General features: G+C 48.6%; 6 protein-coding genes across 6 annotated transcripts; 3 read left to right on the top strand and 3 right to left on the bottom strand.

Moving 5' to 3' along the window:
- Positions 1-720: 720 nt before the first annotated feature.
- Positions 721-3,817, top strand: BDW43DRAFT_199636 (Zn(II)2Cys6 transcription factor domain-containing protein). The gene is made up of 3 exons (XM_032039126.1): positions 721-811; positions 865-3,448; positions 3,509-3,817. Exons 2-3 carry the CDS (start codon positions 1,136-1,138, stop codon positions 3,701-3,703), a joined length of 2,508 nt encoding a protein of 835 aa, XP_031895798.1. The 5' UTR covers positions 721-811; positions 865-1,135; the 3' UTR covers positions 3,704-3,817.
- Positions 3,818-4,281: 464 nt separating this feature from the next.
- On the top strand, positions 4,282-4,953 carry BDW43DRAFT_315458 (PaaI family thioesterase; the record flags this gene model as incomplete). Its single annotated transcript, XM_032048060.1, has 1 exon — positions 4,282-4,953. One exon carries the CDS (start codon positions 4,282-4,284, stop codon positions 4,951-4,953), a length of 672 nt encoding a protein of 223 aa, XP_031895797.1.
- A 207-nt stretch (positions 4,954-5,160) lies between these two features.
- Positions 5,161-6,824, bottom strand: BDW43DRAFT_199626 (NAD(P)/FAD-dependent oxidoreductase). The gene is made up of 2 exons (XM_032039125.1): positions 6,184-6,824; positions 5,161-6,116 (listed from the first exon to the last, which is right to left on the bottom strand). Exons 1-2 carry the CDS (start codon positions 6,781-6,783, stop codon positions 5,208-5,210), a joined length of 1,509 nt encoding a protein of 502 aa, XP_031895796.1. The 5' UTR covers positions 6,784-6,824; the 3' UTR covers positions 5,161-5,207.
- A 501-nt stretch (positions 6,825-7,325) lies between these two features.
- BDW43DRAFT_322496 (saccharopine dehydrogenase family protein) lies at positions 7,326-8,694 on the top strand (the record flags this gene model as incomplete). The annotated part of the gene is made up of 1 exon (XM_032049565.1): positions 7,326-8,694. The coding sequence occupies one exon, from the start codon at positions 7,326-7,328 to the stop codon at positions 8,685-8,687; it is 1,362 nt and encodes a 453-aa protein (XP_031895795.1). The 3' UTR covers positions 8,688-8,694.
- A 3,877-nt stretch (positions 8,695-12,571) lies between these two features.
- On the bottom strand, positions 12,572-13,702 carry BDW43DRAFT_303530 (uncharacterized protein; the record flags this gene model as incomplete). Its single annotated transcript, XM_032045428.1, has 6 exons — positions 12,572-12,645; positions 12,738-13,068; positions 13,127-13,350; positions 13,398-13,451; positions 13,502-13,546; positions 13,609-13,702. The coding sequence occupies 6 exons, from the start codon at positions 13,700-13,702 to the stop codon at positions 12,572-12,574; spliced, it is 822 nt and encodes a 273-aa protein (XP_031895794.1).
- A 3,582-nt stretch (positions 13,703-17,284) lies between these two features.
- Positions 17,285-18,487, bottom strand: BDW43DRAFT_322495 (alpha/beta hydrolase; the record flags this gene model as incomplete). The annotated part of the gene is made up of 3 exons (XM_032049564.1): positions 17,285-17,361; positions 17,574-18,267; positions 18,329-18,487. The coding sequence occupies 3 exons, from the start codon at positions 18,485-18,487 to the stop codon at positions 17,285-17,287; spliced, it is 930 nt and encodes a 309-aa protein (XP_031895793.1).
- Between the last annotated feature and the right edge of the window lie 1,579 nt (positions 18,488-20,066).

Below are 20,066 nucleotides of genomic sequence, written 5' to 3'. Positions count from 1 at the left end.
CCGTTACATATAGCTCTCAAAGCCTGAGGTTGGTTTTGAGCATGTTGCTGTGACAGTTATGAACAAATAGATCCACACCTGTTCTCCACACTCCGTTGTCGTAGGTCCAGATTGAAGATTATATATAGGTTCGGTTCGCTAGTCTTGGTGGAGATACAAAACGTTGACCGATCTGGAAATCTGTATTCAGTACTAAACGTAAGAGACCTGATCTAAATAGTGATGGAAACTTTATTAATAATGAAATTGTCTCTGCTTGTATTTCTAAGCAGTACTTGGCTAGATGCAAGTACTGTACGATTTTATGTTTTAGATTGGCTTTAGATTTTTAAAAAGAAATAGCTCTAGTTCTACTATGTATCTCTAGTATAACTAATATTTAAATTAATACATCACTAATGGGGCTGCTATAATAATGTTAAAATCTAACTATTAAGCGTTGTTGTGGGAGATTTCACCAATATGTGCCTCTGATCGGAACTTGATTCAGTCCGTGTAGTTCCATGTCTAGAACTATCCCAGGCTGCGGGATCCGCGGAGCCCTCGGATCCCCATATTTCGGGTCCCGGCGGCTCCGGCGGTTCCACGGCTCGGAGGTAACGGCATGCAACATCCGGTTCTGGGTGGCAATGACTAACCCTACTTCTGGCCTTGATTGCATGGACTATCCCCATAAAGTGAGCAAATGTGGGTATGAGGACTGTGCGCAAGACCTTCGTGTCCAGACTCTCCTGATTACATTTAGTCAGGGGCAAGTGCCGGGGAAACCTTCAGTGGACTAGGTAACCAGTCGCGTCATAGATTCACGTCTGTATGGAGGATATCTCAGTGTTCTCATGTTGATTTGGTACTAATACGGGGTAGGAGATCTCAACCACATTTCATCGCCCAATAATTAGTGGGTCTAGATGTTGATCATTGCGGGCACCAATGGCGTTCAGCATCCGGTTAGACGCACCACGACTCCACGCAGAGCTTCTGTTCAGCATTCTGCAAACAGGGTTTCTCATGAGCCCCTCGTTTATAAACAATTGCTTAGGCACTTAAGTGACACACCGGAGAAGTACTAGGAAAGCATTTCTGTTCCACTGCAGCAGATAAACTTGTTTCTTTTTCACTTACCTTCGTCTTCTCCATGGAGTCAATAACAACTTATAATAGGCATCATGCAGGTTGGCCACCGGATAACCAAGGCGATGATTGTAATATTGATCTACTAGCCGAATCGGCGGGTCCGTTCTCGACAGAAATTGCGCACATTCTCGGGAGCCTTGAATTCAACTGGGAAAACACAGGGGGAGCATCAAGCGATGCTAGCTATCAAGGTAGTGCGGATCCACACTTCATTTTCGATCTGTGTTTTCCGGTCTTAAAAGCTTCCCCGGCCGATCAAATAGGCCAGAAGGAACACTTGCGGGAAGCAGAAGAGGTGTCCTGGCCTGGGGAATGGCTTTCGCCCCAGTCCCAGTTGCTCTCTCCCCCAAACCTCATGGATAACCAGGATCTCTCGACTGCCTTTTTGACGTGCAGTCCTAACGTTCAAGATTCAAGCCTGAAGGCCCAACGCCCCACAGTTAGACGACGTCGACGACGGCAAAACCACGCATGCGATCCCTGCCGCTCATCTAAAAAGGCCTGCGACTTGCCTCGGGGGGTTTGTACCTCTGATGATAGGGCCACCAAGCCATGTTCAGGTTGCAAAATGCGGGGCATCGACTGCACTGTCTCCTGGCTGGCCAGTAGGCAGCTGGTACGTCAAACCGATCGGGATTGCGGAAAACCGAATTCAGTCATGGAGAACGACGCTGGCGACAGGGAAGGAACCGATGCTGCCGAGATTGGCCACGATGCCCTGGCTTCCCTATCAACTTTAGAGACCGACTTATCAAGGAGCGCGATGGCTGGCAGTATATGTTCACAATATTTCAACCTCTTCATCGATATCTCGGACTCGTTTCTGTCACAATGCCTCGTTCAAGGAAGCATGCCTCCCCCGTACAAATTCGGTGTGGCAGCGTATGACACGCTAAGCGCAAGCGCCCAGCTATCTGCATGCATTGAGAGAGCCGAGAGGTGGGTTTCTACCTGCTGGCATGGCTCTCTCAGCCGCGCAGCACTTACTGCATCACCTAGCCCATGCATATTTAGGGCCGTTAGTGTGCTTGACGCTCTTCTGTCTCCCACTCCTGGGGCATCACGAGATGCATCCATCACAGAGGCGTATAAATGGGTCGCGATCGCTACAGCAGCTCAGTTGGCAATTCATAAGGAGGGGGAGGCTGGGAATGTAGACGGCGTCGGAGCCCAGTCGCAACTCCGGGGTGTCGCTTTGGTTTCATGGCAAAAAGCCAAGGAGCTAGTATTCAGAAACATTGCAGCCACGGGATCATTCCGACTAGCCCTATCGCTTGTTTTCTTCGGTGATATTATTCCTCCAAATAGCAGCACTATTGAAGAAGACAAGGAGGACAGGGCTTTTGCTTTTTGCGAAGGAATCAAGCGTTTGAGGGCGCTCTGTTTACAAACACGCAGCGATATCGAAGCTCAAAAAGAAATGGGCTCCACCCCACGCTCGACGTCTTTCAACACTACCAGCGGAGGAAAACGGTATCATATACCGAACCTACCGCCTGAGGCAAACCAATTAATTTTAGAGCTTGTCGGCGCACTCGAATGGTTGGTTTCTCTATACAATACTATCGCTATTGGCACGTCATATGGGAAGATCTGTCCGTTCCCTCTTGAGGCGGAGGATGATGAACCAACTATTTCTTCTGGTATGGAATCACCGGCGTCTAGCCATATCATAGACGATGACACCCTATCGCCTTTGTTAGCATGGCGGTGTCCGCAAGAGATCGAGAACTCCATCGTGGCGCGTGTACAGCAGGGAGGAAGCTCATTTATTGAATTCTGGAAGAATAATGTCCATGAGAGCGAAGCGGTACTTTATGCTGGAAGACTTTTCGTATCGCTTTCCATTCTTCTATGGAGATCTCTGGCTCGATTTACAATAGGTGCAGCAGCAGTCGACACAGGGAATGCTAAGTATAGCGACATCGATCGGGACTACACCGCGATGATTGACCTCATTGAGCTCTGGAGAACGCATTTTGGAAAGGTCGACCTACATACTAAATTGTGTCTTCAGCAATCAGATCGCGAAGTCTGGCGAATGTCTGCTTTTTGTTCTGTCGATACTGATTTCGCTATACTGCTCTTTTACAACGTGGCTCAGAGGCTCGAGAAGCGTCTTGTACAACTACCATCGATACCGGCTAAAGAACGGCTGTCCAGTTCTATTCGATCCACACGAGCACGCCGCTCCACGCAAAGGCTTGTGAGTGCCATACAAATAGCCACAATCTCTTCCACATGTCAGGGATCAGCTCCAGCGCCACTGTGCCAGCCGATACCAACGTATGGCCGATACATGTGCGCACATCCGGTAAACATCCTATCCTCTTGCACATTTCTCTGCTTTAGGGGTGCTAACTGCTGGTAAAAGTCGCCTTGGGCGGTGATTCAGTTACACACCCTTGCTGCACAGGCCTTTTCCGATGAGATCAACAACCCGAGCACTCCTCCCGATGCCAAGCACGCTTCGGAGATGACACTGGGCTTGAACACATGTCTTCGAGGTTTATTAGGGCTCCGAGACAATCTATTCATGGCCCCTGGCCCAGCTCAGGTTAATAATTGACCTGTGCAAAGGATCGAGTTTTGCGGAACGTGGAGCAGGCTTAATTATTGCATGGATGCAAACGAATTCTCTTGTAGGCATGTTAGTAGAGTTTCTGCCTCCAAATCTTGCTCAGTCGCCGGGCTATATGAAAACAGTGCTACATACGTAGCCCCAACCTTGAGTATTCTAGATATGTTCATGCAATTGCTGGCCCGATTGACGAGACGGCAACTCTTGAGTTCTTCATGTTAGCACCTTGGCCACCCACAGGCGCTATAACCCCCGTAAGAGCTGGGCATTTCACTGCCTTGCAGCATGTGCTGGGTGGCCTTAATTCACATTCAACAACTTCAAGAATGCTTCTCAAATGTATATATATATATAGGCATAGATTCCTTGCGATGCCCGACATCGGAGCCGCTCGGAGCCGAGGTTCGTGTAGCCCACATACTTATGCTTATGTAGATTGAAGTCTCCAACCCGAGCTCCGACGCCAAAGTGAACCGCTTCGAATATATAGTCTCTAGCACGTCCCTAGTAGCGTGGGAGGATCCACTCCAAAAATAACATACGCAAAAGCATCTAGGTTAACCAAAATGAGCTCACCTCAGCCCTTCACCCGAGTCCTCTCCCCACCTCTCAATTTTCTCCCCCCAAATACCCCCCCGCACCTTTTCTCAGCGACAGTGGAGCACTTCACCTCCATCCCGTGGTGCGCGAAACTCCTATCCGTAGACCCAGCAGCACCCAACAACCACAGCCAACCGATCCCCTTCATCTCACAAAGCTTCAACCCCGAGAGCCCAGAGCACGACCAGTTCGTCGGCACAACACTCACATCTCCCCAGGCCCTGCGCCGCGGTCTAGGCGTCTTCCGTCCAGAGGACCCAGAACACACACGAGACCCAACTCGACCCATTACGAAGGTTATATCGCTGTATACAGTTGGAAATGGTCTGTGTGGATTTAAGGGGATCCTGCACGGCGGGATGATCATGACGTTGTTTGACGAGGTAACGGGGTCTGTGGTGGAGATTAACATGGCCTTAGGCAAGAAATGGATTCAGTCCGGTTTGATGATGGTGACGGGGTCTCTGAGCGTGAAGTTCTTGCGGCCGGTTCCGGTTAATAGTGAGGTGTGTGCGACTGCGTGGTTGGAGAAGATCGAGGGTCGTAAGGCGATGATACGAGCGGAGATTACGGGGTCTGAGGGTGAGAGGATGGCGACAGCAGAAAGTGTTTGGGTTGTGATTGCGCCGAAGGTATAGATACTAGATTAAAATCGAGGTATAGTCTGTCGGTATTTAGTAGGGGGAGTGTCTGGGACGTTCCACTACGGCAGAGAGCGGTGCGTTCAGGGAAGTACTGGGGTACAGCTCTGCTGTTGATGAATGTAATGATACTGCAAGCTTAATCCAGCCGACACTTAAAGAAGTCCTTTCATAAACAAGGAGCGGATACATTGCTATTCAAATCAAATATCGGCATATTCAGGCCGCTAGTGGATGCTAGATCCCCACTATCATCTGGTGAAGAAGGACGCCAGAGCTGCTTCTGGACCCATAGTTGCCTCATTCGTTAGACGCTTTGCAGTACTCAAGTACACATCTGGTAGCCACGCAGGCTTCGACTCTCCCAATGCCATGCGAGCAATAGCCTGGCCGCATAGCCAGCACTGTGACATGCCGTATCCGTTGAAGCCAGCCGCTATCCACTCGCCCCCCTCTACATTCCTGTCACTCACACTTGTTGGCACACTTCCCACAATCGGGATTTGATCAGGCGTCATGCTGAGTATTCCAGACCAAATTCGGTGAAGGGCAGTAGCAGAGGAGAGCGGGGTATTAGTGATCGGGTTGGTCCACCCCTTGTTAAACAATCTCTTGGGGAGCAAGGTTGTAAGATTACCAATGGTGTCGGCACTGATAACTGAGTCGTCAGATGACAAGAAATCGTCTAATCTCTGTAGGTCTCCTCCAACGAAAAGATCACCAGTTTCTGCATTTTGCTGCATCCAGTACAGACCTTGTTCCACACACGTGGTGCTAGGATCATACGATTGCTTTGCGTGGAAGAGCCATGAGTTTGCTCGATTCCCCCACTGGGGTCCTGGCTTTTGGGTTGACATGGACAGTCGGCATGGGAAGATAGGCCCCCTGAGTTTAGGCAAAAGGTGGCCCGTGAAGCCACTCACACAGTGGAAGATCTTTGCAGCTCTCACTATTCCTCGGGGGGTGGACAGAACATATGGGTATTCGTAGTCGGAATCATCGGAGAGCGTGATTGAAGTTACCGGTGTCTGGGTTTCAATGGAGAACCGTTCTGGATAGTGTTCAAGAAGGCGCTGAAAAAGGTTTGTCACCAGTCTGTATGGCCAGAAAACACGAGACTTGACCACAATAGCACCGGTGGTCTTCTTGAAACTATATTCCTATTCACAGGGTTAGCGTGCTGCTTAAACCTTGTGGCTTGTATGGCCGTTTCATGGCATATATTACCTCCTCAGCTTCTTCCTTACTTAAAACTGTATGTATTCCCTTGGCCTTGGAAACAGCTTCTTCATACATGTGGATAGACTCGGTGGCCTCGGCGAAGCGTTCTGCGTCTTCGAAAGTCGTGACCGTTGTGACGTCCCTGATCTGGCTCTCCTTATCAAGGTTCTCTGCCTTGGCCAGCCCGACGATCCTCTCCAGCGTAAGGTCACAGAACAGGGCAATCTGCTTTGCAGCCTCGGGTCCAAATGCATCGGCATAACGATTGAAAAGCAATGGGGCCTGGCTCAACAAAAAGCCCCCATTGCGACTCGTTGCTCCAGTTGTCAGAGAGCGAGCTTCGAAAACGGTAACTTTCTTATTGCCTGCGAGATCGCTTTGAAGAAGCGTTTTGGCAACGCTACAACCGGTGATGCCGGATCCAATGATGGCAAAATCAGTACGCTGAGGCAAGCTTTCCGATCGGATGGTTGCGAGAGGATGTGCTGGCTCTTGCCAGGCTGAAACGGTAGGCCCTTCCACTGGAACCCCGGGATCTTGCATGATCTGCCCTGCTAGCTTAGCTAGGAGCTCCGGTGGAATTTCTGGGGCTGATGTTTTCGTCATTTTCGTGTTGGGGTTTGGTTGGAGGTGAGGTTGAATTGTGCTTCTGATAGTCTGTCTGCGTCGCCAAACTTCAATCTTTCTCTTCGATTGTTTGTATATATAGATGTCCTATAGCTGCATACGTCCAAGTCCCCGCATGATTACAAACCAATGAGAGTCGCGAAGTCCGCGAGCTGCTAGATCGTTCGGTTGACAAATATATAGGCCATGTTCGCGGCTCCGTGCGGGCCCGCGCGGGGCCGAAGCTTTCAGGTCATGGACTACTCGAAGATCTTCGCTTGATGCGTCTTCATGAGGCGGACCTCGGAGCCGCTGGATAACTTTCGTGTCATTGTCAATTCGATGTCGGTCCGTCACATGGAATGATGAGAATTGAGCGGCTTACTGTACAGTCATGATTCAAGTTAAAAAGGAAACCTTAGGGCCGACCTGTTTTCTTGCATCTTTAGTCCATCGAGTGACAGCGTGATCAGCAAAAACCTAGGGATCGATACCTTCGAGAACAAGGGAAACGAGTGATCGAGACACATTGCTACTTCAATATGCTCAATACTTCCGGAGGCTCTAAGCCAGTTGTCTTTATCGGTGCAGCAGACGCAATATGTGGTGAAGCTATCAGGCTTTTTGCGAATGCAAGTGACATCCCCATCGTCCTTGCAGATAGCAATGAAGATGCACTCCGCGACGTCGCTGCCAGGCTATCAGGTAGGCAGGTCGCTACAAGAAAGGTGGACCTCTTTAGTCCTGATGAGCTACGCAATGCTATCGCCGACGCTGCGCTTGTGGTTCAGGGCGCGCAGCCATACTATCGCACTTCGACACCTGTAATCACAGCATGTATCGACGCAAAGGTACCGTATCTGGACTATTCCGATGATGTCCACAGTACACAGGAGTCGTTAGACCTACACGAGCGTGCAAAGAAGGAGGGTGTTCCCTGCTATATCAATTGTGGCTCCTCGCCTGGTATGTCAAACCTTCTGGTTCTTGACATTGCCAAAGAGCTTGATACCATTGAAACTATCGACATCTGCTGGCTTGTCAGTGAGGAAGGCGGTCAATTGGGTAGAGAGGTTTTGGAGCATCTCATGCATATAACTGCTGGGCCTTGCTTGACCTGGGCCAATGGAAAGGCAGCAGTCCATGAGAACTGGGTTGAAACATTATATGCCCCTGTGATGAATGGCTCAGACAACCTTTTTTACGAGAGTGTTCATCCTGAGCCGGTGACCTTGCCTCGTAGATTTCCAAATGTCAATCGAATTCGAACTCTAGGTGCTCTTAATCCAGCGCCTTTTAACGGCTTCGCAAGAGGCCTTGGCGCAGCTGTCCACTCCGGCGCCCTGACCATGGATTCTGCTATCGACTTCCTCGAGAACATGCAGAAAAAACCGTCTGCAAGCTGGAGCGAAACACTTAGTGCAATTACTGCCCAATTCCGCGGCGGCGAAATTTCACTCAACCAGCTCTACCAACTAGCATCGGGCAGTATTTCCTCGCTGAAGCCATGGAACTTGGCTCTTTGGGGTATGGTGAACCAGGTGCGTAAGGGCGAGTGCACATCGGCCGAGGCTTTGGGATTTCTGATAAATTCCGCAAGGGGCAAGCAAGCACCACATCGCTCTGGTATTCTTGTTCGAGGAGTTGGCACCCGCAATGGGCACCCTGCTGTGGTCATCAGACGCACACCCGAGGTTCGCGAGGACTCATTCCTAGGCAAAAGCATGGCTACTTCAATCGGGGCGTCCTGTGCCGCTTTTGCGCTAATGGTATTAGATCTGGGGACAAAGACGCGTCCTGGTGTCTACTGCCCGGAGGACTGGGCTGAGCCTGAGGTATTTTTGCGGTCTATGGAGAAGCTTGGATGTCCGCGTGATCAGATCATTGAGTCGGTTTCCGCATAGGGTCAAGTTAACCACGCTGTTAATTTACGATGACAAGGCCATGAGGAACCCGGGGCTTTCATGCTTTCTTGCCGCGCTGTCGATACGCATCTGTAGCCAGGTCTTATCTTGCTCTGTGAGAGTACCCTGGGGTTGTATGATAGCCCGGAACTTGGATTTTAAAGTTAGATGCTCCTCCGCGTGTATATATGCCTATCTAGATAGTGTAAAAGGCGGAATCACATCTGAAGTCTCCTATGTCAAGCAAATGGCTGATAGATAGCAAAAAACATGACACTCTACAGGGGTATATTCCCCTAGCTGAACCTGAAAATTACGGATCTTACTTCAAACTCTTCAGTACCCGATAGGCCATCCTCCGGCCTATCTTCTAGAGTATGCAAATAAACATTACTACGTGAAATTCAAAATACTTCCAAATAACACAAACGGCATATCATGTGTTTCCAGAGAGATTACAAGTTGCCTTGAAGCTTGTCGAGTTTGATGTAGGTCTTGATGGTCTCACACTGAAATGTCTATAAGAGCATCCTACAACTGGATGCCCCACTACTGATGTATCCCGGGACCCAAAGGGAGTGTCGGAATTTATAAGCATTTCGGAGATAAAGTGCAAGATCCAGATGCTCGTGACGCTGGTCAGGCTTACAAGATAGAAGATACAGAGCCCTAACCCGGAAGCTAAAGCAAAGAAAGGTGCTGAATCTTGTGAAAGTTCGCGTATTTCAAGAATCGGTTCATAACTATATAAATGTCCAAGGTGAACATATTACAGCTTGCTTGTAATGTTCAGCTTCTTGCCCAGGAGCCAGCCAGTCGTCGACATGATGGTTCGTCCGAGGGTGGCCAAAATCATTACAGGTGTCTTGGTGATGGTTAACCTCAAACTCTTTGCTCTGGCAGCGATCCTGGCCAGTACAGTGGCCCGCATTGATGGGAAGAGTCTAGCTAGAGGCAGCCAGGGCCTTATTATTCTCCCTTCACAGTTTACTAGTATACCTGTTTGGATAATGTTCGGTGTTTTTGTGAACATATGAGTATTTCAGCTCCTGTGCACTTACAAAGGCCGTGTGTTGTCTACTGAAGCTATCGATATATGGAGCAGAGACGGGTTCGGAGTTCAGATATTCATCCGGCGTGTGCCGCGTAACTCCTGTTATTTATCCTTTTCCCTTCATCCCCACCTCAAGCCGGGGGCCTTACATATACCACCCACCGCCATATACATTGTAACATCATCTGATAGATGGAGGGTACCGTGTCCGCCCCCGTAGAGATCTATACATTAAGTATGCCGCTCATCACTTCCATTAGGGTCGATGTGCATGCTCGGTCGATATCCAAGTGTTGCCCTCGTGTTGCAGAATAGGCGTACGTCAGTGCCATGGGATCAATTTTCCAGGATGTTAATCCTCCTGACCAACCGCCGCGGTGTAGCAAAGGCACAACTTTACCATTTGTGCCAGCTTTGTTCGGGATTCTCCGTGTCGGAGTAGCTCAAGCCTTCCTGTAGACTAGTTTACAGCAAGGCTCTATGCTGTTGATGTGTAATAGACCTTTAACTGTATTATGTCCAGATTTTGGACAAGATGAAATAGGGGTATCATACTAATACTATACCAGATCTTCGAGCGCGGTGATATCTTCCCCCTTATTACGGCTTATGATGTTTGAGCTCGACATGCATCGAAAGGATGATGCCCTAGGGGCGAGCAGTACAAATCACGAAAGGCCCAAGCCACTCGAAGGTATCTCTGAAGGTATTAGGGCAAAAAGGTTACACTTACACCACTAGTTATTTTGTAGTCATCAACCTATCTTGTTGTGACTATGTCCTAGCGTGACTGGTGTTAAAGCAAGTTGGGACACACCGAGTAAATAAAAATACATTGGCCAACGTCCGCTGCACATACTCATTCGGTACCTGAAAGAATAATGCTTTGACTGGTTCAACGACGCTCATCTCACTTGTATGCATGACCGCACACGAAACACCCGAAAGATACAGATGATGTGAAGTTCATCTAGCAATAAATCCCCGGCATAACGTACGCCTGAATTGAAATGCTAGATGCATATCTAAAGCTTGCTGATGACAATGTAGTTACCTATAATTGCCAGGTGGTTGCGAGAAGTTTCTTTGATGTTCTTACACCTATCTCAAATGTTAGCTTTAGCTTCTGAAATCAGGAGGACATTTACCCAGCCAAAGCCATCGTTATCTTAAACTCGTTCAAGAAGATCCTGATAGCGAGCTCCACACTTCCTGCGCATTGTACTGAATTACAACGAGCATTGCACACTAATGACGGTTAAATAAACGCACTGCTAAGCCCCAAAGGGGGACGTGACCCACAAAAAAGTGTTGTGCACAGAGGGCTATGGCTTTGAAGATATCGGATCCTCGCTGAATACCACCATAAATTGCTATTGGAACCTTTCCGGCTGCAATGAGTGCGCATTCCTCGAGGGCGTCGAGAGTAGCAGGCACGTCGTCCAGATGTCGGCCACCGTGGTTCGAGATGATAATTCCGTCAACATTGTAGTTGATGGCAAGGATGACGCCTTCCGGGGTGTATATCCCCTTTAACCAGATCTCCAACTTCTTGATTGAGCGACGCCACGTTATTGCCTCGTTCCATGAGTCATTATTGTTTGCCGGCCTGCCAAATCACACCCGCAAACTTCAAAGACCATATTCGACGTCTGGATATTCTTCTCCTAGACCAAACGGATTCCAAAGGTCTGAGGATAGGTTGGGGTACCATATTCCATTCGCTTCGCACCGCTTCTGCCGTTCATCTGCATCACTGTTATGGTTCCTACTCTGAGTATCATGAACACGGTATCGTTTATCGACAACTTGCCTTGCAGTCCTTATAACTAGTTCTAGAAAAACGAAATATAAATGCTTGGCTATAAGACGCTGAAGGTAGCACTTCTTTCCTTGATTACAATTGAAGTACGTTATCTACCTGCATCTCTCGCTACACATCAGAGTTAATGAACGTTTGTTAGGCAATGGAGGGGAATATCATTGACTTCCACGGCATACTTCAGTTCCAACGTCCCTGTAAAAAATGGCAATAGAGCTCCGAGACTCGTCAGCTAAATACGCAGAGTGTCTCCTTGAGCCTTCTTGCCCGCACTACCTTTTCAAGTATATCACTGTCGCCTTGGATATTAACAGGAGGTTTCCAGGCTGACGGATATATTATCCTTGCTGCCACCGACGATAACTCCTCTTGTCATGAGTGCATCATATGGCGTCACAGCGGATATTGCCGCCGCCATATGCGGAACAGTCGACTGGTATGAACGCTTGGAATCCTACCGACAGTCTCAAGCACCTACGCCAGAAGAGCTCCTCCAAGCCTGTGAAAGTCTCGGTGATTGACTTCTTTCCTGAGCTCTTGACTCTTACAAAGTTCTCGCATCCGACGGTGGGTATACGGATGAGCTTGACATCTTCAAACATCATGCACAGGTTTGGCACGGCGCCGCCCTCATCTTCTATCTACACTGTATTCAAGGAGTTAGGCCTCACGACCTAGTAGAGGAAGACACGGGAGTTGCTTCACGTGTTCACGCTGTAGAAAAAGTTGAATTGATGTATGTGGTCAATCAGATGGCTCCAATCACTTGGCCAGCTTTCGTTTCCTCGTGCTGTGCATTAGATCGTTAGCCCTGGGAAGCATGGTGGTTGAAAGTGCAAAGGTACGGTATTGGCAGCCTTAAGAGGCAGCATGTTATTTGCGGGAAAGATGGTCTCAAACGGACAGCAATCCGACTGAGGGCTGGCTACAGGTTATCCACCGGCGGAATTTGCATGCCTTAACTGCGTGAAGGTTGGAGTTGCCTAGATTCATACTCCATGCACCTTTCTATCTCTCACAAGAGAATGACGTTGCTTTAACGACCTTCAGTTCCTGCATATGGCAGATCAAGCGCCTTCGAGCTTTTATATACAGGTATAAACGGCACATCCAGTCAAAATACCAGGAAAATCCGTCAACAAACTGCCATCATCAGTATGCAACATCATATAACCGAGAACCTGAGGAACCCTGGATGACTTACTGCTAATAACACCAATGACAGGAATATCAACGAAGGTTGTATAGCTAGCCGCATCGCTCAGAAAGTAAACGTATGCCCCACCGAGCTCCTGCACCTCGCCAAATCTCCAGATTTCACCATAGTACTTTAGCTGCTGCTCCCAGTCCGGCTGTTGCGGCACACAGTATGTCATAGCGGTTTTAACAAGACTAGGGGAAACGCTGTTCACACGTATGCTATGCTGAGCCCATTCCATGGCCAGCGTAAGGGCCACATTCCGGATACCCGCTTTGGAAGCGCCGTACGGGGTGGAAGGAACTCGCTATTGGGGTCCACGCTAATGATCTCATCACAACACAGCGAACGCCGAATCCATTTGCCTTGATAGGACGATAAGAAGCCATTGACGCCGTAAAGACGATAGAGCCTTTGACCTCCAGTTTAATAAAGGCACTTACGGCGGCTCTTGCGGTATACAAAGCTCCAAAGAGATTAACATTGAATAAGTTCTCAACTTCCTCTTTAGTAAAATCTAATGCCGCCTTGTGATGCGTCCGTCCCGCATTCACCACCATGCCGTGTAAGACCCCTGCCTCTGAAATAACTTATCAACAGCTGCTGTAATAGTCTCTTCCTCAGTTGCATCTGCACTTAATGCATGGAGCTTCCCTGGGTAGCGCTTGGTGAGTGCAGCAAACTCTTCACCTGGCTTGCGAATATCAATGGAGTAGACCTTTCTGCGCCGTTGAAGCGACAACATTCTGCGATTCCTAGACCGATCCCGCGGTTCGCACCGGTAACTGTATGGATCGCAATTTGTCAGCCATTCGAATCACTATATCTACATCTGGAATACACATACTTGCGACCACCTTTGATCCATGAGTGACCTGAGTCTGCGGTGTAGCGGAGGCCTGGGCGGCATCGGAGGCTTCAGTAGTCGCTGAGGCAGTCATGACGATATCCAAAGCTCTTAATGTCAATGAGATATGTCGTCAAGAACGATAACCTCCATTTTACCAGGCATGATTGCTCTCGCTTATAAGTACCTGGTTCTTGATCAGGACAAATAGCCATGTTTCAATGTATTTTACACCACACCAGGTTACAATGAGGGTACATTCGCTCCCAAGACGAGACACATAGATTTACCAAGAACGTGCATCGAAACGGGGTAACATTGAATCACCGAACTTCACGACAAATTATGAACTGATTTACGCCCTAAAATGCGGGGAAAACTAGCCCAACTTGTCTTGCGATCCGTCTTTCTGTAAACCCGCATCTCATACTTTTTTCGCGGTGATTCTTCTAGTCTATAATCTACAGAGTCGTCACACGCGGCAGTAGGGGTCGTGCTGCCGAGCCCGAGCTAGAGGTGCGTCAAATTATATAGGCAAGGACTAGTGCGCGGACCGAGAGAAGGGCCCGCCACCTTCTGTTGCTCGAAGAGAAAGTAGTGGCTCCGAGTACTACATCGGGGTCCAGTAATATCCACTTTATGAGAAACGCGCGTGTGAAAGTATAGGCGTACTCGATCTATTCAAAAAGCACGCTACAATCCTCTTTTACCCATTCTTAGGAGCAGGGACCGACCTATTCGAGTCTCGGTGACCCCGCCATATGCGGGGGTTATATTAGACGGAAGACCTAACCAACCGCCCGTTCGCTAGCAAATTGATACTTCAGCAGAAGTATACAACCCACCATGATAAACCCATTCGAATTTCGCGTCCACGACGACCACTTTAAGACCATTCTCGCCATCCCCAGCCCTAGAATTACTCGCAGTAAATGAGTCATACCCGTTCGCCCACGAAGCAGGCATTTACATCCCCGCCACCAACAACCTCTTCGTAACAAGCAACCGCATCGTGGATGCTAAGGGCCAACAAAGAGTCTAGATTACCCGCGTGGATCTTAACGAGAACCCAGTTAAATGCGAGGAAATCTCGAATGTCTTCGAGATGGCTAACGCGCGGGTTCAACTACCCTGGTGGTGCGGCTGGCGAAGGGCTCCTTATTTGCGGGCAGGGGTCACCTAACTCAGGCTAGCGGGCTGAATCTGATGAATGTGGCGGAGCCGTTGGTTACCAAGCCCATGATAGATAATTTCTATGGTCTTCCGTTCAAATTCAGTCAACGATGTTGTGTTCCACTGTGATGGATCGTTCTGGTTTACCAATCCTACTTATGGCTTTGAGCAGGGGTCTCAGCAAACGCCTTCTTTGCTGAGCTAGGTATACCGGTGGAATCTAGGGACTGGGAATATTCAGGCTATGGCTGATGGTTTCGGAAAACCGAATGGAATCTGCTTCTCGCCGGATGGAGTAGACCATTTATGTGACTGATACCCACTGGATGCATGGTGACGGAAGTGTAGACAATCAACGGGTTCCGTCCCATGTATGGCCCTATGCATAGCCTGGACATTCTGTGGAAAGTTGGCTGACTGATAGGCATTGAGTTACGCGTTTGATGTGTCAAATTACCATGGAGAGCCCTTCCTTACTGATATGAATCTATACGAGACCGCGTGATCCTAGTGGCTTGGCCGGTCACCGAACTCCATCTCCTGAAGGCTGGACCCATTAGTTGTAAGGAGAAGCGGTTGACATAGTCGATAGAGTCGTCCATAGAATCAAGCATCTATCGAAATGGCATCCGATCCTCTGTAGGCTACGTACGTGTACCTGATACAGCATCATTCTGCCCTTCTTTCCCCTGAGATCACAACACTTACAAACCGGAGACTCTTTGCCATGGCCGACACAGGTATCCCAGATGGGATCAACTGCGACTTAGACGGGAATGTGTAGAGCGGGTGTGGCGACGGGATTGACGTCTGGTCGGCCGGGGGTGTCCTGCTCGGACGTATCTTGATTAGAGGTGGAGTCGCGAATTTCTGCTTCGGAAGAAACAGGGAGATATTTTCACTGAATGAACATCGGTTGTGGAGGGTCCATCCAGCTGGGAGCGCATGTCAAAGGTACATTTTTAGGTCTTTAAATTGAATCAGTTACAATCATATTCTTTGCCAAATACCTCGTCTCGGGGCAAAGGGCTCCGCGTGACATCACATTAATACCATCTGGGAAACATCTCTCATTTGTGAGGGAAGTGTCCTCCATCGTATCCATAAAAAGAGTAATGTAGCCAATTGGCATAACAAAAAAATATTTTAGGTCTTCACTCAAAATCTAATTAGTAGCTTGCCCGATGCTAGATTAAATATCGAGCAATAAAACGCTGGCCAATATGTAGACTGTTGATCGCAGTATCACATACCGGTAGCATATATACCTCAAGGTCAAAGAAATCCGCACTCTACTGGCGCCGGCGTGGCCAACTTGGAGTAACAAAAAGTCTCTATGTTTTCTAGCACATATCTTCGGCCAAACCAACCAAACTTCCCACGTAGAGTAAGTATACGATGTGTCATGCGCCCTAAGCGGCTCTTCACAGTAGGGAATTATTGAATATAACCATGTAACTGTGGATATCCGTTGGCATGTAACCATACTGAGTGAATAGGCACTATAGCTGAATTAAACAGAGCGTTACATTCCTTTGTCGTGATATCTATGTAGAAACTCATACTTTCCCTAGATAGGCCTTGCTCATAATTACTTTGGGAATTTATCTCTGCAAATAATTTGACCGTCATTTTTGACTAGGTTACGCAGATTTCTTGAAGGTTAGGTTGTCCGAATCGCTTGCTCATCTGCATCTAGGTGCGAGGCTATGGTTAGCCAACACGAATGGCCGGACATAATCTGTCCTTCTGGTTAAAATTGATAACAACCAGAAGATCATTGCACCTTTGTGCGACGGCAGCGGGTACGGCTACCGAAGCAAGAAATTTGGAAGTACCATGGAATCGAGATTTAAAGGATAGATGCGTCCCAATGCTACGAGAAAGAATAGGTGATACTATCAACAACGCGCCCAGGCGATGAAGGCAGCTCGTAAGCCGAGAACATACCAATCTCTATATAAACGGTCACACTGAGCTCTGTAGATCTAAACCAGGTCACAGCCAACGGCACCCCGTTGATACTTCCTATCCCGCTCCTTTTCGACGCTATACCACCTCCGCCCAATGGTGGGGTTTGATCATCGATAGGGGAACAAGTCTTGGTAAGGCATTTCAGATAAGTGTCTAAGTCTTCCACAACTTCGGGGGGTTTCTTAGTGAATTGATGGGCTAGCATGCGAGGGAGGGGTTCTGAGCGAGTAGTAGCCGCCAAACCAGTCCAAGATATGTCCAAAGGTTACGCCGCTCCTCGAAGAACTAGCAAAGCACGACGATATCAACAAAATTCTCCAACGCTGGAACTCAGAGTTACCCGAAAACAAGTCAGCCTTCTTGGCCTCCTTATATATTAAATTTACTGCATTGAGCTTGTTTGGTACGACTGCCGGGGTGATCTATCGATACTTACGGAGCTGCCAGGCGTCGGAGGATTTCAATTTCGTTCCAAAGGAAGATAAGTGACTCAGGGGGTCTGAGTATTCAGCCTACGAGGGTTCTTCAACTATGCGTAAATGGAAAGCCACGCGTTACTCTTCCCTGACCGATCAAAGGGGTGCTGGAATTCCACACCACTAATGGCTGAACAAATAAACATATCATATCATTCTTAAACCAATGTACTACTATTAGATATGCATATATGGAACCACTGGTTTCCTATTCCAACCACGTCTCCACAGCCTGTCTAAACGAATCCCGTAACCACTCCTTCTCCTCCCACCGAAAAGCGTAATCAAGACCGTGATCCCCTTCTGTCGGGGTAAACACCACCTTATCCCCACCCGGCAAACCCTTCGTAACCTCCTGTAACCGCATAGCAAACTTCTCCGCATCCTCCAAAAAGACCACGGTATCCTGACACCCATGCACAATGGCAATACCACCGCGCGGGATACTCAACCCAGGCTGTTCAATCTTCTCCATAGGATAGAACAACTCCCGGTCAGATGACCCCTCCACGCGACGCGCATACCATTCGCTCAAACGACCGTGTTGAATAGCCGCAAAAACGAACTGCAGTCGATCTTGCGTGGCAACCGATGAAACAATATCCCCTGGCGCCATTGCAGCCAGAGTATCTATGATAACGGACTCTGGGGTATCCAGGCCGATGGGGAGAATCGTGCGCGGAGCACCGAAGCTTGCCGCGCCCGGGTCAATCCAGGGGTACATGGCTGTGGTAGCGCGGATCTGAGTTGGATAAGTCAAGCCAAGGTAGACGCTGAGGAGACCACCGCCAGAGTCACCGGTCGTGAGGAGGCGGGATAGGTCGACCTCAGTAGGTGTGGAGTGTTTGGTCAGAAGATTTGTCAGGGTTGATGAGTGCAGCCATTTCCAGAAGTCGTCCATGTCGTCGTAGATTTCCGGGCTGGTGGTCTCGGGCATGAGTCTGTAATTGGGTGACACAATCACCGCGCCATGTTTGAGCGCTAAGTCTGAGAGCCAGTGGGGCCAAAAGAACAGGTCTAGTGAATCGCCTGTTACCTGTATATTTGGTTAGCGTCTGTAGAATAGTAAAAGCGCTTTGGGGTCGGGGCCAATTTACCAAAGCGCCGCAGTGGGTGCGGACGATGACTGGGCGTTTGCCCGTGAATGGTGCTCGAGGTATCAAAATGTCTGCTCGAATACCATGGTCGCCAATTTGCTTGTACGTAGCCTGGAGAACATCGAATCCCTCAAGCTTCGGATCGGAGGGGATGGACATGGTTGTTGAGTTGGAGCCGCTGGCCAAGATCTGAAGGCTATATGAAGTGGGGACTTGTATTATATCTCAGGAGTATGTACTCTTAAGATATCGTATCGAGATGATTTGTGATCTGGCCAAAAACAATCCTGGGTAGTTCTTCCAATTTATACTGTTCATGGTATGGGACGCGGTGCTAGGTCTGATCTCGGGGACCTGCGTACTAATCCAAATCAAGTATCGCATAGAAATAAGTATCGGGAGCTCTCTCTCCGGATTGCGTAGAGTTAGCAATCTTAGGGCACAGGTTAGATGAGAAGACCAGTAAAAGTCTCCGACAAGCCCTCATGATCCCTCACTCATCAGCAGCCCCACTAGAAACGAGATAGTAAACAGGAATGACAAACAAACCCCATGAATAGGAAAGCGAATATAACGCTGAGAATGACGGAACGCCCTCGAAGAATACCGAGTGGTACCATTGCTTTGTCTCCAATCCGTAGTTCCCATAGTATGAACACCAACAGTGACGCTGCGAATCCAACAAAAATGCCAATGATAGTTGCTGAGCTCCACGGATACTCACCCCCTCCCCATTTCAAGACTCGCAATACCATGACAATGGACAGAACGAACAGTCCACATCCAATTAGATCTAGCTGACCTAGCCTCTGCAGCATCGTTTAATTTGTTAGGGCCGTTGTCTGTGGCGGATGGAAGAATACCAGTAGGACAATTACTGTTAATGCGCCGAAAGGGAGGTTGATCAGAAAGCACCATCTCCAAGTGACGTCCTTCGTAAAAGCACCCCCAATTATAGGCCACAGTACCGAGGGCATAAAGTGAGGTGATAAGCCCAGTGAACAGTGGACGTTGTTCTATCGGCGTCACGATAGCAATGATAGATAGGCCACCCGAAATAACTCCAGCATCTCCAGCACCAGCCACCGCTCTGCCAACGATGAACATCATCGAACTATTTGCCACACCACAGATAAGTGATCCGATAAGGAATATACTTAAGAAGGTTAGGTAGGATCACCGCAAGGAGAATATTGTGGACAATTTGCCGCTTAGTGGCTGGATGGGGCACATGGTGAGAGGATGGACTGCCCCAGGCCAGCCTATATCTGTCGTTACGGAATATTGGCTAGTCATAGGTGGGGTTGCCTTTAGCCAAAAAGTAGAGGCGTAAGTATTTCATCTGTTTCTCACTTAATAACGAGGTACTACGTGACTTACGGTGGCAATGACAGAAACATCCCGTGAGATTGGGAATGCTGCCTCCTTGATTCCAAACAGAATGCTATTAAAGACTCATACCCCTGAGAGAGGCAGAAGCTGGATTTCTCTGTGACTTCGAGGTCTGGGTGTTTTGCCCCCTGTTTCGAGTCCTTTTTGACAGCTTTTTTATCGGATATAGTTGAATTCACAAATAATGCGGTTTTATATCTCATTTAACGCAGGAGCTAGGTGTTGCTCAGAGTAACAAGACCATTCTTTGAACAGTCCTACAGCATACCACGGGTTGGCTCTTCTGCCTGTCCTCTGATGCTCGCCGTCACCGACTCCGTGTCCGTTTCGTGATTCGCTTCCGACT

This window comes from Aspergillus alliaceus (assembly GCF_009176365.1).
Source record: "Aspergillus alliaceus strain CBS 536.65 unplaced genomic scaffold BDW43scaffold_58, whole genome shotgun sequence".
In the NCBI taxonomy this organism is placed as follows: Eukaryota; Fungi; Ascomycota; class Eurotiomycetes; order Eurotiales; family Aspergillaceae; genus Aspergillus; species Aspergillus alliaceus.
This window is presented reverse-complemented; position numbering and strand designations above follow the sequence as displayed.

Coding starts and splice junctions, on each gene's coding strand:
- BDW43DRAFT_199626 (XM_032039125.1), bottom strand. CDS start 6,783: ATGACGAAAACATCAGCCCCAGAAATTCCACCGGAGCTCCTAGCTAAG. Junction 6,117..6,183: donor GTAAGGAAGAAGCTGAGGAG/GTAATATATGCC, acceptor CCCTGTGAATAG/GAATATAGTTTCAAGAAGAC.
- BDW43DRAFT_199636 (XM_032039126.1), top strand. CDS start 1,136: ATGGAGTCAATAACAACTTATAATAGGCATCATGCAGGTTGGCCACCG. Junction 3,449..3,508: donor GATACATGTGCGCACATCCG/GTAAACATCCTA, acceptor TGCTGGTAAAAG/TCGCCTTGGGCGGTGATTCA.